At 67.3% G+C, this 24,696-nt stretch overlaps 1 protein-coding gene across 1 annotated transcript; it reads right to left on the bottom strand.

Annotated features, from left to right (window-relative positions):
- Positions 1–1,102: 1,102 nt before the first annotated feature.
- CELSR2 (cadherin EGF LAG seven-pass G-type receptor 2) lies at positions 1,103–24,385 on the bottom strand. The gene is given in 36 exon segments (XM_071768267.1): positions 1,103–1,249; positions 1,346–1,584; positions 1,814–1,960; positions 2,061–2,143; positions 2,729–2,859; positions 2,950–3,072; positions 3,531–3,657; positions 3,923–3,999; positions 4,079–4,191; positions 5,212–5,386; positions 6,002–6,202; positions 6,939–7,065; positions 7,554–7,663; positions 7,666–7,729; positions 8,005–8,208; positions 8,469–8,545; positions 8,547–8,617; positions 9,057–9,240; positions 9,834–10,043; positions 10,342–10,436; positions 10,702–10,803; positions 11,244–11,427; positions 11,621–11,741; positions 12,073–12,214; positions 12,390–12,564; positions 13,126–13,233; positions 13,334–13,519; positions 13,868–14,034; positions 14,290–14,415; positions 14,787–14,950; positions 15,499–15,656; positions 16,233–16,321; positions 16,598–16,713; positions 17,116–17,338; positions 18,117–18,809; positions 20,291–24,385. Coding segments are annotated over 35 exon segments (9,309 nt in total). The 5' UTR covers positions 24,345–24,385; the 3' UTR covers positions 1,103–1,249; positions 1,346–1,402.
- Positions 24,386–24,696: the final 311 nt, after the last annotated feature.

Below are 24,696 nucleotides of genomic sequence, written 5' to 3'. Positions count from 1 at the left end.
GGGACACACAGACACGGGACAGGACAGACGGGTGGGGGGGGTGGACAACAGGGGGGGAATAAAAAAAACGAAGGCAGGTGGATGTGTGAGGGGGGGGGGTGCCAGGGTGCCCTCTGCCCCCCCAGCACCCGGTGCTCACCCAGGGAGGGGGGGAATGGAGGAGGTGAGGAGGGGGGGGCCAGGAGCCCCCCCATCCCCCCGTGGGTTAATGGAGAAAATTAAAAAAAAGAAAATCTGGGTGGGGGGGTGGTGGGAAGGAGAGAGGGGGGGGGTTAATGCTCGTGGGCAGGGAGACCCCTCACCCCCCCCTATTTCCCACTGTAATGACACCCCTGGAGTTTCCCCCCCTCCCACAAACCACCATGGGCACCCAAGGGGGGACCCCAACACCCCCCTGTGCCCCCCCCCCAAAAGGGACAAGCCCCAATGTTGTGGAATGTTAGGAAGGCTCGGAGAATGTTGGAGAATATTCCTGAATATTCTCCAACATTCTCCGAGCCTTCCTAACATTCCACAACAACCCCAACCCCCTCCCCCCCGTGGGCAGTCCCCCCAGCAGCCCCCCCTTGAGCCCCAGAGGCACCCAACAGCCGCTTCACACCCCCGGAGCACCCACCGCTCCTCCTGACCCACCCCCACCACAGGACCCCCCGCAGCCATCGACCCCCCCATGTTCACCCAGCAGCCCCCCCCATGGGCACCCACCACAGCCCGCAGAGACACCACCCCCCCCCACCCGGACCCCACCACAGGACCCCCCGCAGCCATCGACCCCCCCATGTTCACCCAGCAGCCCCCCCATGGGCACCCACCACAGCCCGCAGAGACACCCCCCCCCCCCCACCCGGACCCCAGGCGACCCCCTTCCCCCCCCCAGCACTCATCAACCCTCCCTACCCCAGGGCCACCCAGCACCCCCCAGAGGAACCCCCTGCTCCCCCCAGCAGCTCCCGTGGCCCCCCCACCTCAGGCACCCCCGAGCCCCCCATGGGCACCCCCATTTCCCCCCCCGTGTCCCCCCACTCACTCGGAGCCCGAGGAGTCCCCATCGGCCGTGCCCGCCCGCACGCTCATGGCAATCGGTGCGCGGCCCCGCAGCTGCTCCTGGAGACTCTGCCGGGGGCGGGGTGCGGCCGGGACCCCCCCCCTGCTGCCTTCACTGCCCGAGGAACCCGGGGGGGGCGGCGGGGGGGGCGGGGGGCACTGCCCCGCTCGCTGATGGGGGGCAGCCCCTTCTTCTTCAGGATGCCTGGGGGGGGTACCCAAAGTTGGAGGGGGGTGAGGGGGGCTCAGCCCGGTGCCCCCCCCCCCCTTCCCTGCCCCCTCCCCCCGAGGCCTCTCGTACCTTTGTGGGGGTGGGGCAGGGGCAGCAGGGGGGGGTCCCTGGGCAGTGCTTGGCCATTCAGGTGGGGGGGGTCAGCCCGGGGGGTGCCGGGGTCAGGCCTGGGGGGGGTGTCCCTGCCCCCCCCCCCGCCGGTTCTACCCGCAGGGGTTCGCTGCCCCCCTGCCCCTCGCTCTCACTTGCCGTCGTTGTCATGAACTCGCCGGGCCAGTACGGTCGCCCCGGGGCCACCAAACTGTCACCTGCGGAGGGGCGGGGTTGGGGGGTGCTGGGGTGGGGGCTGCGAGGGACCCCCATAACCACTGGGTGCCCCCAGACAGGGGGAGGGACCCCCCCACAAATCACTGTGTCTCCCTCAGGTACCCCAAATAGGGTTAGAGACACCCCCCCCCCCCCTCTCCACCGGGTGCCCCCAGACAGGGGGAGACCCTACCCCCCACCCCTCCCCCGAGTGCCCCCTGGTTGTGTTACCAGGCCCGGGGGCGGGGGGGGGCCCGGGCAGGGGGTCCCAGCCGGGGGGGGCCCCCTCGTCCTCACTGTCGGAGGAGCGGGAGGAGCCGCAGGAGCCGCTGCCCTCCTCCTCCAGGGAAATGTCACTGTCCGAGTCCGTGTCCGGATCTGGGGACACACACGGGTCAGGGGTCCCCACGGACACGCCCCCACCCCGCTCCCTGCCCGCCTGAGGCCGGGCATGCTCATCACACGTGTGTCCCCCTACCCTCGGGCTGCTCCGGGGTGTCCAGGAAGAGCCCCCCGGGCTCGGGCAGTGGCCCTGGGCTGCCCGCCAGCCCCGAGTCCTCCCTGCGGAGAGGGGACCCCCCCACCCCCAGAGTGCTGGCACCCAGGCACCATGCCACCCTGTCCCCGTGCCACCACCCATCACCATGGCACCCCACCACGGTACCACCGCACCACATTGCCACCATCCTGCCACCCCCCATCCCATCACCCCACCATGATGTCACCCCACGACCCCACCCAATGCCACCCCCACCCTGTCCACCATCCTGCCACCCCCCACCCCATCACAATGTCACCTCACCACCCCAGCACCCAACCATGATGCCACCAACCACCCCACCACAATGCCATCCCACTCCCTTGACATCATGCTGTCTCCTGCCCCGTACCGTCCCCCCTCCATCCCGCCCCGCCCCCGTGCTGTCCCCCCCCCATGCTGTCCCCCTCCTACCCTGCCCCCCCCATGCTGCCCCCCCAGTGCTGTCTCTCCCCCTCCCATGCTGTCTCTCCCCCTTACCCTCCCCCGTGCTGTCCCCGCCCCCGGCTGTGTTCTCCCCCCCCGTGCTGTCCCCCCCATGCTGTCCCCTGCCCCCGCCCCGTGCTGTCGCACCCCCGTGCTGTCCCCCCCGTGCTGTTCCCCCGTACCTCCTCACGAAGGGGATGTAGCTGTGGTGGCTCTTGCCCGAGCGCGCGGTGCTGTGCAGGGACCCGCTGGAGCCACCCCCGGGACACGGGGACAACCGCCCCGCCACGTAAGTGCTGTCACAGCCATAGGCCTGCGAGGGGACAGGGACACGGGGGTGGGGGGCTGTCCCCGCACCCCTGATCGCCCCCCCACCTGTCCTGGATGTTGCCCCGGCACTCACGGGGGTCAGGGTGGCCTTGGTGGCCATGGCAGGGTCGGGGCGGTGGCAGTGGGTGCAGCTCAGCCGCAGACTCCTCCGCACCTCCTTGCTCAGCACCACGCAGAAGAGGAAGATGAGGGGGCCCTGGGGGGGGCAGATGGTCATGGGGGGGTACAGGGTGAGGGGGCAGCCTCTGGCTGCAGACCCCCAACCCAAACTCACAGGGTGCCCCTCATCAGCACCCTGAGCAGAGCAAGGGATCCCCCCAACCACTGGGTGCTCCCCCCCCCCAGTGCTCCAGACTGCATGATGGATCCCCCTTGGTGGGGGGCGTCAGGGACTCTGGGGGGCTCTGGAGGGAGTTCTGGGGGCTCAGGGGGGCTGAAGGGGCTCAGAGAGGCTCGGGGGGATCCTGAGGGATAACAGAAGCTCTGGGGGGGTCATAGGTGCTCCAGAGGGGTCAGGCGGTCTCTAGGGTGGAGGGCCCTAGGGGGGTCCTGGGGGATTAGAAGAATGATGAAGGCTCAGAGGGCTCTGGGGTGGTTACGGGGATCTGGTGGGGTCCCGAGGACTCAGGGGGGGTTCCTGGGGGGTTCCCACACCTGCAGGCAGTTGCTGATGGCGAAGAGGTAGTGCAGGAGGAGGGCATCGCTGTTAACGGAGAGCAGGGCCAGGAGCCAGGCGAGGCTGGGCAGGGCCAGCAGGACCCCCGCTGTCTGCACCCCCCGTCTGTGGGCAGCACATCAGGGACCTGCACCCCCAGTGTCTGTACCCCCTGTCTGCCTGCACCCCCTGCCTGCCCCCCATGTTGTGCCCCTGATGTGCTCCCCAGCCCCCCACAACTACCCCCACCCATAGGTGCCCCCCCCACCATGCCCCTCACAAGGACCCCCACCCATAGATGCCCCATCTCCCATGCCCCCCTATGTCTTCCCCATCCCTCCATAACCCCCCCCCCAAAGTTGCCCTTCCACGGGTGCCGCCCCCGACTCACGCCCTGCCCTTCCTCTCACAGCCCGGGGGGGTGACACAGGTGGCCCTGGCCGCCAGCACGAGGAAGCAGATGCAGACCTGGGGAGCGGAGGCGTGAGGTGGGGGGTGTCACCCATGGGTGCCCGGAGGTACGTCCCCCCAACCCCCCCATACGCACGGCCACGGCGCAGGCGATGGGTCCGGCCAGGCTCCAGACCAGGCTGTCGTGGATGGAGAGCCAGCAGAAATCGGGGTTCCCGTAGCCCTGGGGGTCCAACCCCACCGCCAGCCCTGCCCCATGGCACCTCAGGGGCGGGGCCAGCGCCAGGGGGCGGGGCTATGGGCAGGGGGAGGGGCTAAAAGGAGGGGGCGGGGATAGATATGGGAGGGGCAGGGCTCATGTGGGAGGGCAGGGATAAAAACTGGGGGCGGGACTAAAACGGGAGAGGTGGAGCCAACACAGGGGTGGGGCTAAGATGGGGTGGGGCTAAGATCATGGGGCGGGGCTAAGATGCTAGAGACGGGACTAAGATAGGGCGGGGCTAAGGTAATGGGGCAGGGCTAATACGGGAAGGGCGAGGTTAATAATGGGGGGGCGGGGCCTATGCCGAGTGTCAGGGATGGACAGGGAGGGGAGGGGCTAAGGTGTAAGGGGCGGGGCCACAACAGCGGGCGGGGCTAAAATAGGAGGGGCGGGGCTAATCGCAGGCACATGGGGTGGTGCGTGTGGTAGGGGGTGTGGTCAAAAAGGGTGCAGTCAAAAAGGGGTGGTTACTAATGAGGGTGTGGTCAGATGTGGGGGCGTTATGTTAATGAGTAATTTGTGTTTGGGCGGGGTTATGGCATGTGGGAGGGGCCATGGGTAGGGGTGGGGCCAAGGTTTTAGTGGGCGTGGTGATGGGGTGCGGTTGTAGCAGGGGCAGGGCTATAATCAGGGGTGGAGCTTGGGGCGGGGTGGGTATGGCTGTGGGGGGAGGGGCAGAATGGGGGTGTCGAGGTGAGGAGGCGGGGCTACAAATTGGGGTGGGACTCAGATCACCTCTAGGGGCGGGGCTATTGCCAGGGGCGGAGCTCTGGTCGGGTTTAGGGGCGTGGATAGGGCAAGGGGCGGGGCCAGGGCCGGATTCAGGGGAGGGACTTGAGTCAGAATTTGAGTGGGGGGCTATGGGTGGGGAGGGAGGGCATGGCCGGGGTTAGGGTCAGAATGAAGGGCGGGGCTAGGGCCAAACTTAGGGGCGGGGGGTAGGTCCAGGGGGCGGGGTTAGGGTGGGTGTGGTCGGGGGGAGGTTCCTGCCGGGGGTCTCTGCTCACCCGTGATGACCGCGGGCAGCCCCCAGCCCAACACGTGGTAGAACCGCATGGGCCCGCGGTCCACGTGCCGGGGTTCGCTGCGGCGCCGGTAGAGATGCAGCCCCTCCAGCAGGGCCCACCCCACCGCACTCATGTAGAGGAACTGCAGCAGGATGGCCACCACCGTGCAGGCCAGCTGCACCCCCAGTGTCACCCCCTGTCCCCCGGGATATCCCCCGGGGACACGCACCCCCGGAGGACACCCACGCCCGGCGCTGCACCCCCACCGTGAGACCCCCTCCCCATGCCACCTCCCGACCCTCCCACCCTGGGACCCCCACCTCCCTTTGTGAGCCTCTGCTCACTTTAAGACCCATTTCAGGACCCCCACCCTCTTTGAAAGGACCCGTCCCCCTTTAATAGGCCCCCACCCCCTTGAAAGATCCCCACCCCCCTTTGGGATCCCCACCTGCTTTGGAAGCACCCACCCCACCCTCTACCTCCACCCCTTCAAGCCCACCACTTCCCCTTTAAGACCCCCCCAACCCCTTTTATAGCCCCCACCCTCTTTGAGACCCCCCCAATCTGCCTTCAAGACCCCACCCATTTTATAGCTCTCACCTCCTTTGATAGCCCCCACCCTCTTTCAGATCCCCACCCCTTTCAAGACCCTCACTCCCCTTTAAGACCTCCCCTCCCGTCTTTTTTAGCCCCCACCCCTTTAAGAGCCCCCACCCCTCCACCCATTGTAGCCCCCCCCCACCATGCCCCTCTGCACCCACAGAGCCCCCCCCCGTGCCTCCCCCCGCACCGGCAGCTCAGCCTGGTTGATTCCCAGCAGGAACACGAGCTGGGCCAGCAGCAGCGCGGTGGCTCCGTGCCGGCGGATGCTGTGGCGATTGGAGCGGGGACCCCGCGGCACCCCCAGGGCCAGCACGGCCAAAGCCAAACCCGCCAGACCCACCCCCAGCGAGGCCTGGGTCAGGGCAGCCAGCGGCAGGACAGCCCCGCTCTGAGGGACACGGGGTCAGCGTGGGGACACCCCGGGGACACGATGGGGACGTGTCCTGGGGATGTGCCAGGGACACGGCACACACCGGGGGGACACTGGGGACATGCTGGGGACACACCAGGGGACACACAAGGCACACATCTCGGGCAGACCCTGGGTACACCCCAGGGACATGTCCTGGGGACATGCCAGGGACACGACACACACTGGGGGGACATTGGGGACACGCTGGGGGGACATGCCCTGGGACATGACAGGGGCACACCAGGGACATGTGTGGGACAAACTAGGGACACACCTGGGACATACCCGGGGACACAGCACACACTGGTGACACACTAGTGACATGCCCGGGGTCATGTCTAGGGACACATATGGGGACACACCAGGGACACACCTGGGACATACCCTGGGGACATGCTGGGTACATGCTAGTGACACGCCTGGGGGTACGTCTAGGGACACACCAGGAGCACACAGGGGACACACCGGGGGACACACTGGGGTCAGGGGACACACCACACATGCCAGGGACACACCAGGTCCCCACCCCTTCTGCCCAGCCCTGACCCCCTGTCCCCTCCCATCACCCCTTGTCACCCCCAGCCCCACCCCGGGCTGGCACCTCCTGCCCAGCCTGGTGCCACCATGTCCCCGCCGATGTCCCCATAGCAGGGCCCATCCCCGGGTCCCCCCGTGTCCCCTCCACAACCCCCCGTGTTCACCCGTGTCCCACCTCACGTCGGGAGATGTCCATGAGGACAGCGAAGCTGGTGAGGTGGTGGCACTGGCAGCTGACGTGGGTCCGGTTGCGGAACACGAGGTGACAGCCCCGGGCTGACCAGCCCCCCGCGACCCCCGCCCTGTGAGGGACCCTCAGCCACCGAGGGGACACCGAGGGGACACCCCCAGGGCACCCCCCAGGGCCACCCAGCCCACCCTCAGCCACCGCCAGGACAGCCCCGGGGACATCCATCACCTCCAGGGACACTCCTGGGGACACCCCACAACCCCAGGGACACCCACCTCACCCGGTCCCCGGTGTCCCTGTCCTTGGTGTCCCTGTGTCCCCTGCCTCCCACCAGTGTCTCCCCCGTGTCCCTCTCCCCCTCCCATCCTCCATGTGGTGTTTTTGTCCCCAAATGTCCCTGTGCCCCGGTGCCTCTGTGCCAGGTGTCCTCTATGTCCCCCCGGTATTCCCTTTCTCCCCAGTGTTCCCATTCCTGTCCCCAGGTGTCCCCTGCCCCTGGTGTCCCTATCTTTGCCCCTTCCAACGTCACTCTCATGTCCCCATCCCTGTCTCTGGTGTCCCCTGCCCCCCAGTGTCCCTGTCCCCCCGGTGTCCCCTTACCGCAGGGAGTGGTTCCAGAACACGCAGACAGGTTTGCTCCTCTCCCGGGTCTCCAGCAGCCGGAACTGGAGGGTGAGGGGCTGGGCCAGGACCCGCGGCCCCCCGAGCCCCCCGCCCCCCCTGCCTGCACGCTGATGCTGACCACCGGCGTGTTGATGACCGGGCGCTTGGGGACCCTGGGGACAGCGGGTCAGGGACCCCCCGAGCACCCCAAAACTGTCCCCGTGCCCCCCATGGACCCCCACCATCCCCCTGTGCCCCCATAAGCACCCCCAGCCCCCTAGGGGTACCCCCCAGCCCCCCATGGGCACCTCACACCCCTCCCCCTGACCCCTGTGACCCCCCCCCCCGTGCTCCCCATGGTAACTCTGATGCCCCCCCCCCCCAGAGCACCCCCCATGGGCCCCCGCACCCTTGTGCTCCCCGCCTTCCATCCCCCCCCGTCTGTCACCTGAGGCTCCTCTTGTCACTGTCATAGCGCGGTGGCAGGAGCCCGGCCAGGGTGCGGTAGATGATGACGCTGGCGATGGCCTGGCCCTCACCCAGGGACGGGTGTCGCTTGCGCCGTGTCACCAGGGTCACCTTCCCCTCCCCACCCTCCTCCTCCTCTGAAGCCTCTTCAGCCTCCTCCTCCTCCTCCTGCCCGGCGGGGGGGCTGGGGGGGGAGTGGGCAGGGGGCTGGCACAGTGTCCCCAACCCCGCCAGCCCCATGGCCACATCAGGGTTCTCAACCCCGCCACCCCTATCCTGGGGTCCCCACTGCTGCCCACCCTATGTCCACTCTGGTGTCCCCAAACCTTGCACCTCTTGGACCCTGTGCTGCGCCCCCACCCCTGCCACCCCTATCCCGGGATGTCCCACCCCAGCGTCCCCACCCCTGCCAGCCCACGGATGTGCCCAATTCCCCCCCCAGACTCACGCCCGCCCTGGGGGGCCCAGAAGACGCTGTCGGGGAGGATGACAGTGGTCTCCAGGTCTGGGGGCTGCTCCCCCCCGCAGTGCCTCGTACCGTGGCAGCCGGGTGCCCGCCGTGCTGCCCCTGGCCAGACGCACCACAGACACCACTGCGGGCACCAGGACACCGTGTCACCCCGGGCACCGTGTCACCAGGGTGCTGTGTCACCCCGGGCACTCTGTCACCTCGGGCCACCCCCCGTGCCCAGTGCCCGCAGCCCCTGGCACCCCTGGGGCAGGTCCCTGGGTGGGTGTCCCCTGGACACATGTGTGTCCCTTGGGCATGGTGATTGTGTCCCTGCCACCAGGCACATCCCTCCTTGGGGACACACGTGTCCTGAGGGACAGCCACGTTCCCAGCCCTGTCACACGTCTCCCAGCACATTCCCATATCCCCAGCACACACGTCCCCAGCACACACGTGTCCTCAGGCACACACATGTCCTTTGGTCACACACATGTTCCCAGGTACACCCCATGTCGTGTCCTCAGCACATGGTGTCCCCTATAGGGTGTCCCCAACCCACAGTGTCCCCAGCCCGTGCTGACCGATGTTGGGGGTGACGATGGTGAAGGGGCTCAGGTAAGTTTGGGGCATGTTCTGGGCCAGGGCTCTGGCGTAGTCCTGGAAGTGCTGGAGCAGCCAGGCCGTGCCCCCCTCTGTCTGCTGGATCAGCTCCCAGTGCCGCTTGGTGCTGGGCTCCAGCAGGGCGCTGCCCACCCGCAGCAGGTTCTGGGGGGGCACACGGGGTGGGTGATGCCCAGGGTGCCCCCACCCTGCCCGAAGAGCAGGGGGACCCCCCCCTTCTCCCTCTGCTTCACCCTCCTGGAACCCTGGGACCCCCTGCCCCCACCCCACAAGGCTCCAAGGGCTGGGGTGCCCTAAACCCCCCAGATGAAGGGGTTCCCCCCCACGCCCCCACATTTGGGCAGGGGGTCCCTTCACCCCCCTTCCCTAGGAGGTTCCCTGGGCTGGGGTGCCCTGATCCCCCCACTCCACCTAAATGGGTGCCCCCCACCCCAGGGGGTCCCCTCCCTCCTCCACAAACTCCATAAGTTGGGGTACCCTGACCCCCCCACTTGAAGGGGTGCCCTCCCCCCACACACATACCCCCACATTTGGGCAGGGGGTCCCCTCCCTCAGCTCGATGGGCTGGGATGCCCTGACCCCCCCCCCTCAGCGGGTGCTCCCTCCCCCGGCACTTGTTCCGCTGCCACCAACCCCCTGCCCAGGGGGCGCCCATCCCCTTGGCATCCAGCCTCCCGCCCCCCGGGGTGCCCCCCACCCTGTCTCCTGTCCCCGGGCTGTCCCCGGGCTGTCCCCACCTCTGTGAAGTGCACATCCTGGGTGGCCGCCAGACGGAAGCCCCGCTGGCGACTCTCGTGCCGCAGTAGCCCGGTGGCCAGCCCGTACGCCAGCCTCAGGTCACTGCCCCACAGCGGCCCCGCCACCCCCGTGGCCTCGCGCAGCTGCCGGGCCACCAACCGCGACTGCGCGGGCTCCAGCCGCCACTCCTCCCGTGACAGCCGCTCCGCCTGGGGACACGCGTGGCACTGGCCCCGGCTCCCTTCCGTCCCCATGTCCGCATCCAGTTCACATCCCCATATCCCTGTCCCCGTGTCCCTGTGTCCCCCCATCCCCATGTCCTTGTCCCTCTGTCCCCGTGTCCCCATGTCCCCACTCCCGTTCCCATCCCTCTGTCCCAAACCCCATCTCCCCCCATCTCCATGTGTCCCTATCCCTCAGTGTCTCCACTCCTGTGTCCCCATTCCCATCGCCCTGTCCCGGTGTCCCTGTGTCCCCTGTCCCGGTGTCGCCGTGTCCCCTGCTCACCCAGGCACGGAGGTTGCTGAAGGCGAGGGAGCTGCAGTTGAAGAGGTTTGGGGACAGCCACCCCTTGTGCTCGTCACAGTGCCGCACGGCTGTCCCTGTGGGGACATCGCTGTCACCGCCCCGACACAGCAGGTACACCAGCTCGCCCCAGCTCCGTGCCACCCCTTTGTCCCACCTCAGATCTGTCACCCCCCCTGCCCCATCCCAGCTCTGCCACCATGGTGTCACCACCCTGCCCCATCTCAGCAGTGCCACACAGTGTCACCATCCTCCATGTCCCTGTGGGGCCACTACAGTGTCACCCCTCAGTCCCATCCCAGCAGTGCCACCCCCACCCTGTCCCTGTGTCCCCCCACCTACCAACAGAGCCCTTGGGGCAGGGGGCAGCGGCTGGCAGCCCGAAACGGGTCCGGGGCCACCAGATGCTGGCCTCGATGGCACGGGGACAGCTGTCATAGTTGACTGAGGGACAAAGCAGAGCATCACAGCGGGTGACAGCAGAGTGCCAGCAGGGGCACCTGGTCACTGGCACTCAGGGTGACAGCAGGGACATCCCATTGCTGGCACCCAGGGTGCCACGTGTGGCAAAAAGGGACACTAAGGCAACAGCAGGTGACACAGGGTGACAGTGGCACCTGGTGGCTGGCACCCAGATTGACAGCAGGGTGACATGGAGTGACAAAAGGGTGACAGCAGGGTGGCAGCAGGTGCCAGTGGGGTGACACAGGGTGACAGTGGCAGCTGGTTGCCAGCGCCCAGGGTGACAATGAAGTAACAGAGGGTGACAGAGGGTAACAGTAGGGTGACACAGGGCCACAAAAGCCGACAGGAAGGTGACACTGGGGTGCCACAGGGTGGCAGCAGGTGCCAGTGCCATAGGGTGCTACGGTCCCCGTCCCCACCTTCGCAGCCGCTGGCTGTCACCTCGGCGAAGGGATTGTCACAGCGGTCACAGTGGCGGCCGATGACCCCGGCCTTACAGGGACATTGCCCGCTGGCACGGTGACAGCGTCGGGACAGGGACCCGGTGGGGTAGCACTCACAGGGCAGGCAGGACCCGCTGCCCGCAGGACGGTAGTGGTTCTCCTGGGGGGGGGGGGGAAACAGTGAAGGTCCCCTGGGGCCACCACAGGCACCGTCGGGACCAGCAGGGACCAGCAGGGACAAGCAGGGACCAGCAGGAGCCAGCAGGGGCCAGCAGGGACAAGCAGGGGCCAGCAGGGACCAGCAGGGACCAACAGGGACAAGCAGGGACTAGCAGGGGCCAGCAGGTCCCCACCTTGCAGTGACACTCGCCCGTCGTCTTGTTGCAGTCGGGGTCGAAGCCTTTGGTGACATCGCAGCTGCAGGGCCCGCAGGTGGGGTGGCCCCACCACCCCCGGGGACACGGTGGGGACTCTCTGGGGGACAGACGGGAGTGGCAGGGGACACACTCCCACACCCCCTGTCCAGCCATGACCACCACGTCCCCTGCGCAGCCACCGTGTCCCTCGCACAGTCACCATGTCCCCTGCATGGCTGCTATGGCTCTTGCACGGGCACCGTGCCCCCCGTGTGCCCCCTGTGTCCCTTGCACGCCCACTGTGCCCCCTCATCCTGCCCCTTGCACACCCACCATCCCTTGCACAAGCACCATGTGTGTCCCTTGCACTCCCTGTCCCCATCGGGGGGGTTGGGGCGGATCCCGGGGTGGGTGGCACCATCACGTTCCTGTCCTCTGGTGTCACTCACTTGTGCTCACAGTAGGGCCCAAAGTGTCCCTGGGGACAGTGACAAGTGTAGCCGTGGGCCGTGCCCGGCTGGCGCGTGCAAGTGGCCGGGGGCTGGCAGGGGTTGAGGGCACAAGCGCTGACACAGTTGTCACCAAAGTAGCCTGGGGACAAGGACAGGCACGGTTGGGGACAGAATAGGGAGGGGGGGTCACCAGGGAGGGTGGCAGTGACACAGAGGATAATGACAAAGGGGTGGCAGTGTCATGGGGATGGGAGTGGCAGTGACCAGGGAGGGTGGCAGTGCCAAGGGGACAGTGCGGGGTGTCCATCGCTCACCCGGGTGGCAGTGGCAGGAGAAGCTGTCCCAGTTGTCACTGCAGGCGCTGTGGGGGGGACACGGTCCCCCGGCACAGGGGTCGGGCAGGTCACAGCCCCCCTCCACGGCCACCCATGTCGCTGCTGCCACACTCAGGGACACCGCGTTGCTGGACGTCTCACCCACGCGCACACCCTGCGTCACCACCGGTGTCACCCCCAGTGTCACCCCCGGTTTCATCCCACTGTCACCCTCCCTGCCAGCCCAGCCTCAGTTTCCCTCGCTGGAACTTGGGATGCCCCGTGTCCCCCCCAGAGGTCACACTGTGCCCCTTGCCCACCTCCCTGTCCTCAGGCCCTAGGGTCATGTCCCCATGTCCCCACACCCCATGTCCTTGTCCCCATGTCCTGTGTCCCCATGCCTTGCACCCACACCCATGGCCCTGTGCCCACGTCCTCACATCCAATCGATGTCCCCCATGCCCATGTCCCCACACCCATGTCCCCATACTTCCATGTCCCTGTGTCCCCGTGCCTCCACACCCCCACACCCCCAAGCCCCTGTGTCCCTGTGTCCCCACATTCCCACATCCCCGTGTCCCCATGCCCCCCATGTCCCCACACCCCCATGTCCCTGTGTCTCTGTGTCCTCACACCCCCACATCCCCAAAGCCCCCATGTCCCTGTGTCCCCGTGTCCCTGTGCCCCCATGTCCCCACACCCCTATGTCCCCATGTCCCCACACCCCATGCCATACCTGCAGGCACCCTCGGAACCCCTCCTCCACGATGTCCCCATCCCCTCCCCCCAGGCTCAGGCTCCGCAACCGCAGCCCCTGCAGCTCCCCGGCCACTTCGGCCACCGCCTGCGGGGACAGAGGCAGGGGGGACACACATTGAGCGGGGGGAGGGGGTGTGCAGGGGGGAGACCCAACCCCGGCCTCAGTTTCCCAGCCCCCAACCCACCTGGTGGCGGCCGTAGTCGAGGATGAGGATGAGGAGGGTGGCGGGGGGGGGTCGTCCCGGTGCCCCCCGCAGCTCCAGGGCCAGGTGGTGCCAGGTGCCATCGGTCACCTTGGCGTGGGGCAGGCGCAGCCAGGCCAGGCGGGAGCCCCCTCCCCAGATCCCCGCCTCCACCTGCCCCTCGCTCAGCTGCAGAAAGGGACTTGGTGACCCCCCCTGTGCTGGGGGAACAACCTCCCCCCTCTCCCCAAAGAGGGGCACCCCCCCTGGCACTGCCACCCCCCAGAGCAACACCCCCAAAGCAGCCCCCCCCCCTCCCCAAGGAAACACCCCCCGGGAAAATGCCCCCCACCCCCCCATGGGCAATACACCAATCCCATCCCCCCCCGGGTAATATTCCCTGTGCCAACCCCCCCATGGCCATAGCACTCCCCGGGGTAACCCCCCCTCTGCCAATTCCCCCCCCCCCGGGGAAATTTCCCCCATGTTAACACTGCCCCAGAGCAATATCCCCTCCATGCCCCTCCCCAGGCAGACCTGGATGCTGATGGTTGCCCCTGGGCCAGCGCTGGCCCGCACGAGGGTCCCGCGGGGGTGTCGGGTGCGGAGCATCAACCCCAAGTGCCAGGGCAGGGAGAGGGGCAGCGCCAGACCCCCCCAGGACAGGCGGCTGCTGCCCAGGAACCGCTGCGGACCCCCCACTTCTGCGGGGACATGGGGACGGGGTGGGGGGGCAGGAGGATGCTGACCACCTCAGAATCCCCTGGACCCCCAACCCCTTGTGGGGCTGCCCGATCCCCCAGACCCCCGTGGACCTCCCCCCAGGCCCCCCAGGACAGGCGGCTGCTGCCCGGGAACCACTGCGGACCCCCCCTCACATCTCTGTGAGGACATGGGGATGTGGGGGGGCTGCCGACCCCTTCTCCACGCCCCCTCGTGTCCCCCCGTGTCCCCGGTACCTTCCTGGCAGGTCTTGCCCCCGAATCCCGGGGGGCAGATGCAGGTGAAGCTGTCCCAGTGCTGCTGACAGCTCCCCCCGTGCTGGCAGGGGCTGGGGTCGCACAGCGGCTTCTTGGCGGGGCAGCCTGGGGGGGGGGACACCCGCGACACGGGGCTCGGACCCTGGCACCCCCCAACCCACAGTCAGGGGCACAGCCCCACAGTCCTGGGACCCCCTAAACCCATCCCCCCCTCACCATGACACCCCCACCCCACACCCAGGCGCACAGCCCCACGGCCCTGGCGCCCCTAACTCCGTACCCCACACCCAGGGGGGCACAGCCCCCAGCCCCACATCTATGGGGGCTGGCACCCCCTAACTCCCCCATCTCAGGGGCACACCCCCCCCCCCCCTCCATCTCCCCAGACAGGGGGCACAGCCCCACACCCTCGCATCCCTGACCCCATCCCCCCACCCCACATCCTGGTTCTGATTCTGGTCCCGCCCCGGTCGCACCAGGCTGGGTCCCGTTGTTGGCGATGAACGCGGCCATGTCCACGGGGCGCTGATCGATGTGGAGGTGCCGCATGCACCCCACGAAGTGGCGGCTGCGGATGGGGAAGCTCTCGGGCAGGGTGGGTACCCCCCCCAGCAGCAGTGGCCCCGTCAGGTCCAGAGACCTGCGGAACCCAGCGTCACCCCCGGGACCCCCCACCCAAGGGACCCCCAGGGACCCCCCCCAAGCCACGGGACCCCCAGGGTCCTCCAAGGGGCCTCAAAGGGACCCTCCACCTATGGGACCCCAAAGAATCCCCAAGGAAGCCCCAGGGAACCCCTCACCCATGGGACTCTCAGGGACCCCCAAGAGTTGCTCAAGGGACGCCCCTGACCTCCCCTCACAGGGAATACAAGGGACCCGCCAAGCAATCCCATGAGAGACCCTAAAGGACTCCCTAGGGACCCTGCACTCATGAGGACCCCAAGGCAACCCCCACCCACCCCCCAACCAATGGGAACCTCAAGATACCCCCAATTAACCCCCTGCATCCACCTATAGGGACTCCCAAGGGATCCCTCACTCATGGGGACCTCTGGGGGCCCCCAACCCCCACATCAGGACCCCAGTGGACCTCCCCCCAATCCATGGGGACCGCAAGGGACCCTCCACCCGTCCCATTATCCACCTACGGGGACCCCCACGGTCACCACCCCCGGGGCCCTCCCTCACTTCTTGCTGCCGCTCTGGGTGCCCTGGGCAGCACAGGAGTAGTTTCCCAGGAGGTGGCCGAAGCGCAGGGCCATCCCGGTGTCACAGTCATCCACTGTCACCACTGCCACCTTCTGCTCCGAGGGGCCCTGGGGCAGCCCCGAGCGGCCCAGCACGGGCTGGGGGCAGCGCCTCAGTCTCCTCCTGAGCCCTCCAACCCCACCGCCCCCCCTGACCCCCACCCCTCTGTCTCCCCATGCCCTGAGCCCCACCCCCATTCCCCAATCACCCCCCTGCTCCCCTCCATCCCTGTCCTCCCAAATCCCCTCCCTCCAGACCCCTGACTCCCCCACACTCCCCTCCAGCCCCCGACCTCCCCCCATTCCTCCCTCCCATCTTTTTCCATTTCCATTTCCTAAACCCTCTTCCTGCTCGCCCCCAGCTTCCCAACCACCCCCCCGTTCCCTTCCAGCCCCCCATGTCCCCCCACTCCACTCTGTGCCCCACAAGCAACACCCCCCCCTTCCCTTCCATCCCTGTTCCCCCCAAACTCCCACCTCCAGACCCCCCAGCCCCACACTCCCCTCCAGCCCCCAGGCCCTTGCCCCCCATTCCCTTCCATCCCTCTGCCTTCCCCAATCCTTCCCCACATCCTCCAGTCCCCCCTGTTCCCCTCCACCTCTGCACCCCCCTGCCCCTCTTCTTCTCTGCCCCCAACGCCCCCTCCTCTATTCCCCCAAACCCTCCCCCCGCACCTTGTTGTAGTAGTGGAGCTGGACCCGGTGCCACTGCCCATCACTGACCCCCCCCGGCACGAAGGGGGACACCGTGGTGGTGGTCTCACCTGTGGGCACCAGCACGTGGGGCAGGGGACAGGGCCCCGGGGGGTCTGGGGGATGCGGGGGGGGCAGGCAGAGGGATGGGGGGTGCCGGGGCTGGGATGCAGTGCCAGGGACAGGACACAGGGGGTGCAGTGGCAGGGCTAGGATGTCCGGGGTGCAGTGCTGGGGTGCAGTGCTGGGGTGCAGTGTTGGGTGCAGTTTTGGGGTGCAGTTTTGGGGTGCAGTGTCAGGGTGCAGTGTAGGATGCAGTTTTGGGGTGCAGTTTTGGGGTGCAATACCTGCAGAGAAGCTGAGCTGCAGCTGCTCACTGACGATCTCCAGTGCCACGAAGTCGTGTCGCTCGTTGAAGCGCCCGTTGTAGAGCAGGAGCCCATCCCGCTCCCGGGTGGCAAACCTGGGGACAAGGGACAGGGACAGCTTGTCACCCCAACCCGGAGACCAGGATGGATCCTCAGCCCCACAGCCCCACCCCCTGCCCCAGCAATGGGGTACACAGGAGCCCCTCCCCCAGGGTGATGTCCAGGGGGCACCCAGCACCCCCCCACTACATCCCATGAGACCCATCCCCCCCACCCCAAAGGATGTCCACAGGACACCCATCACCCCATGGGACACCCCCAGCCCCACAGCCCCAGGTGATGCTGAGGGGCACCCCCCACCCCATGGGACACCACCCATCACCCCCACCCCAAATGATACCTAAGGGGTGCCCATCATCCTCACCCCATGACCCATGGGACACCACCCTGCTCCCTGGGCCCCCCTCTCCTGTCCCCCCAGCCCCCCTGGGGCTCACGTCAGGGCGAGGGTGAAGTGGAAGCGCTGGCGGAGGCCACGGAAGGTGAGGAAGGAGTTGGGGGGGAAGCTGCGGGTGCTCATGGTGCAGAAGGGTTTTTCGTAGTGCCCAGGGGGGCACTGGCAGCGGAATCCCCCCACCAGGAGGTTCAGGCAGGTGCCCCCGTTCCTGCAGACCCCCGGGGCACATCGGCCCCCCCGGGCGCTCAGCTCGCAGTGTTCCCCTGCAGGAGGCACAGCTGGGACCCCAGCACCCCGAAAACTGCAGGGTGGGAGGGTGGGGGAGTGGGGAGCCCCTCTCCCCATCATCCCCCCACACCCCCATCAGCTCCAGGGTGGCTTTACCTCCAGCTCTGTCACCATGGCAACCACCGCCCATCACCATGGCAACCGAGACACCCACAGCCCCCTCTCCCCAGCATCCCCTCCCCCACTGCTGGCACCCACCGACACCCATGGGTGTCCCCTGGGGTTCCCGGGTGGACAGAGGTCTGTCCCCAGTGCCACCAGTCTCCCAGTGACTGGGGGATGTGTTCCTGTGATGGGGACCACCACTATGGGGACAAGGTATGACCACATCCCCAGGGTGTCCCCAGGGTGTCCCCAGGGTGGCTCCAAGGTGCCAGTGCACCCCCAGTGTCCCCAGGGTGACCCCCACCCCCCCTCACCCGACCTCAGGCAGGGACCCCATTGGAGTGGTGATACAGAGGTGACAGGGAGGGGACCAGAGATGGTGATGGGACAGGAGGAGAGGAGAGAGAAGAGACAAAGGAGAGGGAGGGAGGGAGGGAGGGAAGGAGGGAGGGAAGGATGGATGGATGGATGGATGGATGGATGGATGGATGGATGGATGGATGGAGAGATGATGGGGATGGACACCAAGAGCAAGAGATGGAGTGATGGATGGTGGTGGCTGAAGAGGAGCTGTTTGCAGGGCTCCTGAGGCTGCAGATCAAGAGGACGGTGTCCCCTTGGAGGGTCAGGGTGTCCCCAGGTTCTCACCGGTGAAATCCTGGTGGCACTCGCAGGTGTAACCACCCTCCCGGCTCCGGCAGCGCCCGTTGTCCCCGCAGGGGCTGGAGTAGCAGAGGTCGATCTCGGTCTCGCAGTAATCCCCAGTGAATCCAGGGGGGCAGCGGCAGCGCAGGCCGGGGACGGGGCGGATGGGTCGGAAGAGGATGGTGTCTGAGGCCAGGAAGGGAGCAGAGCTGTCAAACTGCAGGACGGAGACGCAGCGCATGTAGTTCTCACAGGGCTCCCGCAGGCAGACGTTGTCATCAAACGGGAGGACGCGTTGGGCAGAGATGGCGGCCAGCAGTGAGCGGTTCAGGTACAGCCTCTCCTGAAGCTCCTCGGAGGAGAAGAACCTGGGGACACCACCACTGCCACCACCACCGCCACCGCTGCCACCGCCCCGCGCCCCAGCCGCCGGTGGCAGCAGCACCGAGAGGCTGACGTTGAGGATTCGGGCGTCCGTCCCCACGTCTGTGTCCATCTGGATGTTGAAGAGGACGACACGGTGGCGGGGGGTGGCCAGGACGGTGGCCACCCCCTCCAGGAAGAGGCTGAGCAAGGGGGAGAGGAAGCGCTCCTGGGACATGTTGGCCAGGCGCAGGGTGATGCTGCTGCTCAGCATCTCGTCCGTGATCACCGTCACACGCAGCGTGCACTGGGCCGTCGCGCTGTGCACCCCGTCTGGGAGGGGGGGACAGGGGACAAAGGGGTCAGGGACGGTCTCGGTGGCCACTGCAGGATGGAGACGGCATGGGGGGCACCCATTGTGATGGCCACCATGGGATGGGGATGGTGCTGGAGCACCCATCCTGGTGGCCACCACAGGATGGGGATGGGGCACCCATTCTGATGGCCACCATGGTGTGGGGACAGTGCTGTCTGGATGGCCACCATGAGATGAAGATGACACTGGGACACCCATCATGATGGCCACCATGGGGAGGGGACAGCACTGGCTCTGGGGCACCCATTGTGATGGCCACCACATGGGGGGTACAGTGGTGGCTACAGGGCACCCATCTTCCTCTTCTTCTTCCTCCTCCTGTCCTGGGTCACAGACGGGGAGGGGGTGGGCAGATGGACAGAGGCAGCATGGGGCCAGGAAGGAGGAGGTGACGCTGCGGGGTGGCCAGGGGCCACGGCTGCCCAGTGGCCCGTGGCCGGTGGCTGAGGGGGGGGGGGTTGCCATGGCTGCAGCTGTGGGGGCCCAGCTATGGCCGGAGCCTTTGTTCCCCTCCTGGCTGCCCCTGCGCTGAGGGGGGGCCTGGGGGGCCCCCTGCCCCCACCCTTTGTGCCCTGGGCCCCCCTCTTTGTGCAGCTGGAGCGGAGAGGGGGGTGGGGGGGGTGATGAGGGACACATGGCTGGGGACAAGGGACACCACGATGTGGCCAGTGACTCAGTTTCCCTCCCCCACACCTAGGTGACCCCCCCATGGCTGCCCTCCCAGCCCAAACCACACTGAGCATGGCCCCCCCTTCGCCCCTTCCCACCAGGGACCCCCCAACAGAGGTGCCAAGACCCCCCCAGACTTGGACACCAGACCTGTGGCCCCACGAAAAAAACCCCAACCAAGCACTGGGGGCTGTGGAAATTATGGTACCAGGACCCCCCCCAAAACTGCCCCGGCCCCTGAGACCCCCCAGAATTCACCCACGGCCCCTCCATAATCCAGCCCGGACCCCCCCACCAGACTGTGCCCCTGCAACACATGCGATGGGTCCTGCCCCCCCTGAGCCACACAGTGAGGTGCCAAGACCCCTCCTCAAAACACAAACACGGGGTCCTGTCCCCCCAAACGTCTCCTACAGATCCTGCCCCCCCAAACACAGAGTGAGGTGCCAAGACCCCCCCCAGAATGAAATCATGAGGTCCTGCCCCCCACCTCAGATGCTGCTACAGGGTCCTGAACCCCCCCAAACTATATTCCCAAGGGTACCAGACACCCCAAGGGCGAGACAGGGGTGGGGATGGAGAAGGGGGTGAGAGGACCCTGAGTGCTGCCAATGGGACATCTGGGTTGGGGGGGCAGCATCTCCATCCCCACCACCCTCCTCCACCCCAGGAGATGGGCTGGTGGGACCCCAAACCACCTCAACGCCACCCAGAAGAGATGGGGTGCACCCCCAAAGAGCTTCCCCGGCCCCCCAAGTCTTCTTCTCACCCGAGACAGAGACCCTCATGACGGCCTCCAAGGGGCGGTTGTTGTCCAGGGCGGGGCTGAGGCGCAGGTCCCCGCTTTTGGGGTCCAGCAGCACCAGGTTGAGCTCGTTCCCCTGCTCGAAGGTGTAGGTGAGGCTGTCGGAGACGTCGGGGTCGTGTGCCGGGACGCGGCCGATCACCCCCCCGGGGAAGCTCCCCGAGCGGTTGGTGATGTAGTTGTTGAAGAGGATCTCAAAGTTCTTGAGTTGGGGGGGGTTGTCGTTGGCATCACGGAGGCGGACGTGGACAGTTGCCCGGCTGACCAGGGGGGCTGAGGTGGCCTGGACCACCATGACGTATTCGGCCTTGGACTCATAGTCCAGGTCAGCCAAGGCGGTGAGCTCCCCGGAGAAGATATCCAGCTGGAAAACCTCAGGGATGTTGCCCTCCACGATCTGGTACATGATTTGGGCATTGGTGCCCTCGTCAGGGTCGGTGGCCGTGATGCGGGCGACCACCAGCCCGATGGGGCTGTTCTCCTCTATGAAGATGTCAAATTCATCCCGCTCGAAGACGGGTGGGTTGTCATTGACGTCCAACACCGTCACTTGGATCTCCACCGGCGTCCGCTTGGCTGGGACCCCCTTGTCGACAGCGAAGGCCCTCAGGGTGTAGAGGGGCACGTTCTCCCGGTCGAGGCGGCGCAGAGTGCGGACGATGCCCGAGGTAGACTCGATGATGAAGTCCCCATCACCGTCATCGCCCCCTTGGAAAGTGTAGAAGACTCTGCCGTTGAGTCCCGAGTCGCGGTCAGTGGCGGAGACCTGGAGGACGCTGGTGAAGGCGGGGACGTCCTCGTAGATGGAGCCCTGGTAGGAGTCGCGGAGAAACTGGGGGGCGTTGTCGTTGACGTCGCTGACCAGGATCTCCAGGTAGGTGGTGTCGGACTTCTGCGGGATGCCGTTGTCCCGTGCCGTGATGGCCAGGGTGTAGGACACCTGGTCCTCGTAGTCCAGCTCCATCTGGGTGGTGACGGCGCCGGTCTCAGCGGCAATGCGGAACTGAGGGATGCTGTCCTCCATCAGGTAGGTGATACGGGCGTTCTCCCCCGTGTCCTCATCTGTGGCGCTGATGACCACCACCGTGGTGCCCACTGGACGGTCCTCGTTGACGTTAACAGTGTAGTGGGAGCTCTGGAAGACGGGCCGGTGGGTGTTGGCATCGGTGACGTTGACGATGACCTGTGCGGTGTCCTGGCGGGTGCCATCAGAAGCGGCGATGGTGAGGAGGTACTGGCGCTCCAGTTTGTAGTCCAGGGGGAGGGCAAGGGAGATGAGGCCCCCCCCGCTCTGGCTGGTGATGGAGAAGCGGTTGCGGGTGTTGCCGCTGGAGATCTGGTAGGTGATGACGCTGTTGACATCGCGGTCAACGGCGGAGACAGTGAGGACGCTGGTGCCCACCGCCGCGTCCTCGTTCAGGCGGGCACCGTACTCCCGTTGGGTGAACTCGGGGCTGTTGTCGTTGACATCCAGGACAGTGACACTGACGCTAGCTGAGGACACCATGGGGGGGTTCCCCTGGTCCTGAGCTTCCACCCCGAAGCTGTAGAAGTCCACTGCCTCCCGGTCCAGCTCGGAGGCCACCACGATCCACCCGGTGCTGTTGTTGATGGTGAAGGGGAAGCCCACACCAGTCTCCAGGAGGGTGTAGACCAAGCGGCTGTTGTCACCCGAATCAGCGTCGATGGCTTGAACGTGGATGACGGAGTAGCCCACCGGTACGTTCTCCAGCACGGTGGCCTGGAAGGGGGTGCTGACAAAGATGGGAGCATTATCGTTGACGTCCAACACTTGGACGGTGACCAAGCCGCTGATGTTGGAGAGGGGGGGGCGGCCGCCGTCCTGCGCCCGGATCCGCAGGGTGAACTCCTTGCTGACCTCGTAGTCCAAGGGGGTGACCACGTCCAGGGCTCCCGTCTGGGCGTCTATGTAGAAATGCCCACGGGTGTTGCCACTGACGATGCTGTAGTGCACCAGGGCGTTGCTGCCCTTGTCGCGGTCAGTGGCCGTCACCCGCAGCACGGCCGTGTTGGGCGCCACGTCCTCGGGGACCTGGGCCACATAGCGCTTCTCGCTGAACTGCGGCGCGTTGTCATTGTCGTCCTCCACGGTGATGCGGACGGTGGTGGTGGAGCTGCGGGGCCCCGGCTCCTGTCCTTGGTCCACGGCCTCCACCAAGAGCTCGAAGGCCTCCACCTCCTCGCGGTCCACGGGGCCGCGGGTGCGGATGACGCCCGAGCGGGGGTCGATCTCAAATACCTCGTTGGCGCTGCCGGCGTTGAGGAGGCGGTAGAGGACGTTGGCGTTGGGCCCCGCGTCGCTGTCGGTGGCCCTCACCGTCAGCACCTCATAGCCCACCTCCAGGTTCTCCCGCACGCTCTCCCGGTACTCAGGCTGCTCAAAGGCCGGGTCATGGTCATTGGCGTCGCTCACCGTCACCGTCAAGGTGGCCATGGCACTGCGCCGGGGGGTGCCGTGATCCACCGCCGTCACCCTGAAGACGTGGGTGCTCTTGCTCTCCCGGTCCAGGGGGGCGGCGGTGGCCACAGAGCCGCTCAGGGGGTCCATGGAGAAGAGGGCGTCGGAGCGGCTGTCGAAGAGGGCGGCCATGGCGTAGCGCAGCCTCCCCGCCTCCCCCTCGTCAGGGTCGACTGCTGTCACCTGTGTCACCGGGGTCCCCGCCGGGCGGTTTTCAGGCACCGAGGCCTGGTAGCTGGAGGGCTGGAACTGTGGCGCCCCGTTGGGGCTGCGGCGGGGACGGCTGCCGGCCACCGGGCTACTGCTGGCCACCTGGCTACTGCTGGCCCTCAGGAGGGGCATTATGGCCCCAGGGACCACCATCTCCTCAGTGCTACCGGTGTCCCTTGGGACTCTCCCACTTTGTCCAGTATACCCAGTATCCCTGAAGTCCCCAGGGACTTTTCCAGTCTCCCCAGTGTCCCTCGGGACTTTCCTGCTGTCCCTGGGGATGCTCCCAGTGTCCCCAGTACATCCAGTATCTCTGGCTCTCCTGGTGTCTCTGGGCACTTTTCCAGACTCCCCAGTAGATCCAGTGTCCCTGGGGACTCTCCCAGTCTCTCCAGTGTCTTCAGTATCCCTGGTGTCCGTGTGGCCAAAGTCCCCAACGTCCCCAGTGCTCATCCCGTCCCTGGTGCCCATAAGGACATCGGTGTCCCCAGTGTCCCCAGTATCCCTGCCACTCCTGGTGTCATCAGTGCTCCCAGTCTCTCCAGTATCCCCGGCACATCCAGTGTCCCCAGCGCCTCCAGTGCTTGCAGTGCCTCCAGTGTCGCCAGTACATCCAGTATTCCCAGTATGTCCAGTGTCCTCAGCGTTTCCAGTGCTTGCAGTGCCTCCAGTGTCCCCGGCGCTCCCGGTGTACCCGCGGTCTTTCCCCCTCGCGCTGTCCCCGGGATCGCTCCCGCAGCCGCCGCTGTCCCCGGTGCCGCTGGAGCTGCCGCTGTCCCCGGTGCCGCCGCGGGGATGGAGCGGCGGTGGGACGGAGCCGGGCGGGCAGGTATCGGTGCCGATGCCGGTGCCGGTACCGGTGCCGATGCCGCTGGCAGTGCCGTGGTCAGGGCCGGTGCCGGTGAAGGTGGCGGAGCCGATACCGGCGCCGGTGCCGATGGCAGCGGACGTGGCGGGGCCGTTGCCGGGCCCCGTGCCGATGTTGGTGGAGGTGGCAGGGCCGATACCGGTGCCGGTAGCGGTGCCGATGCCGGTGGTTGTGCCGATGCCGGTGCCGGTTCCGGTGGCTGTAGCTGCGGAGGTGTCAATAGCTGTGCCGGTGACGGTGGCTGCGGCGGAACCGATGGAGGTTCCGGTACCGTGGCCGATGCCGGTACCGGGGCCGATGCCGCCGGCGGTGCCGATGCCGGTGCGGGTGCCGATAGCCGTGCCGGTGTCTGTATCTGTGCCGGTACCGGTGTCGGTTCCGGTGGCAGGTCCCGGGGGCAGCAGCAGCAGCAGCAGGAGCGGCAGTGGCGGCGGGGCCCGGCGGGCGGGCCGAGCGCCCATGGCGCGGTGCCGGTACCGGTGCCCGCTGCGCCCCGCGCCCCTCCCGCCCCCCCCGCCCCTCCCGCCGCCCGCGCGCACCCGCCGGGGCGGGGCCGCCGCCGCTCAGACCTGAGCCGCGCTTAAAGGAGCCGCCACCCCCCCCGGCACCGCCACCAGCACCGGCACCGCCCGCACCGCGGGGCTGGGACAGCCCGGCACACGGGGGGGGACACGCACACACCCCCCCGGTTCAGCTCCGGGAGCATCGCAAGGCCGGGCTGGGCCCGTCTGGGAGGGACTGGGGGCACTGGGACAAACTGGGAGGGACTGGGAGCACCGGGGTGGAGTGAAATCAAGGAGGCCTGGGGGTACT

The sequence above is a fragment of the Heliangelus exortis genome, chromosome 25 (assembly GCF_036169615.1).
Source record: "Heliangelus exortis chromosome 25, bHelExo1.hap1, whole genome shotgun sequence".
NCBI classification, from domain to species: domain Eukaryota; kingdom Metazoa; phylum Chordata; class Aves; order Apodiformes; family Trochilidae; genus Heliangelus; species Heliangelus exortis.
This window is presented reverse-complemented; position numbering and strand designations above follow the sequence as displayed.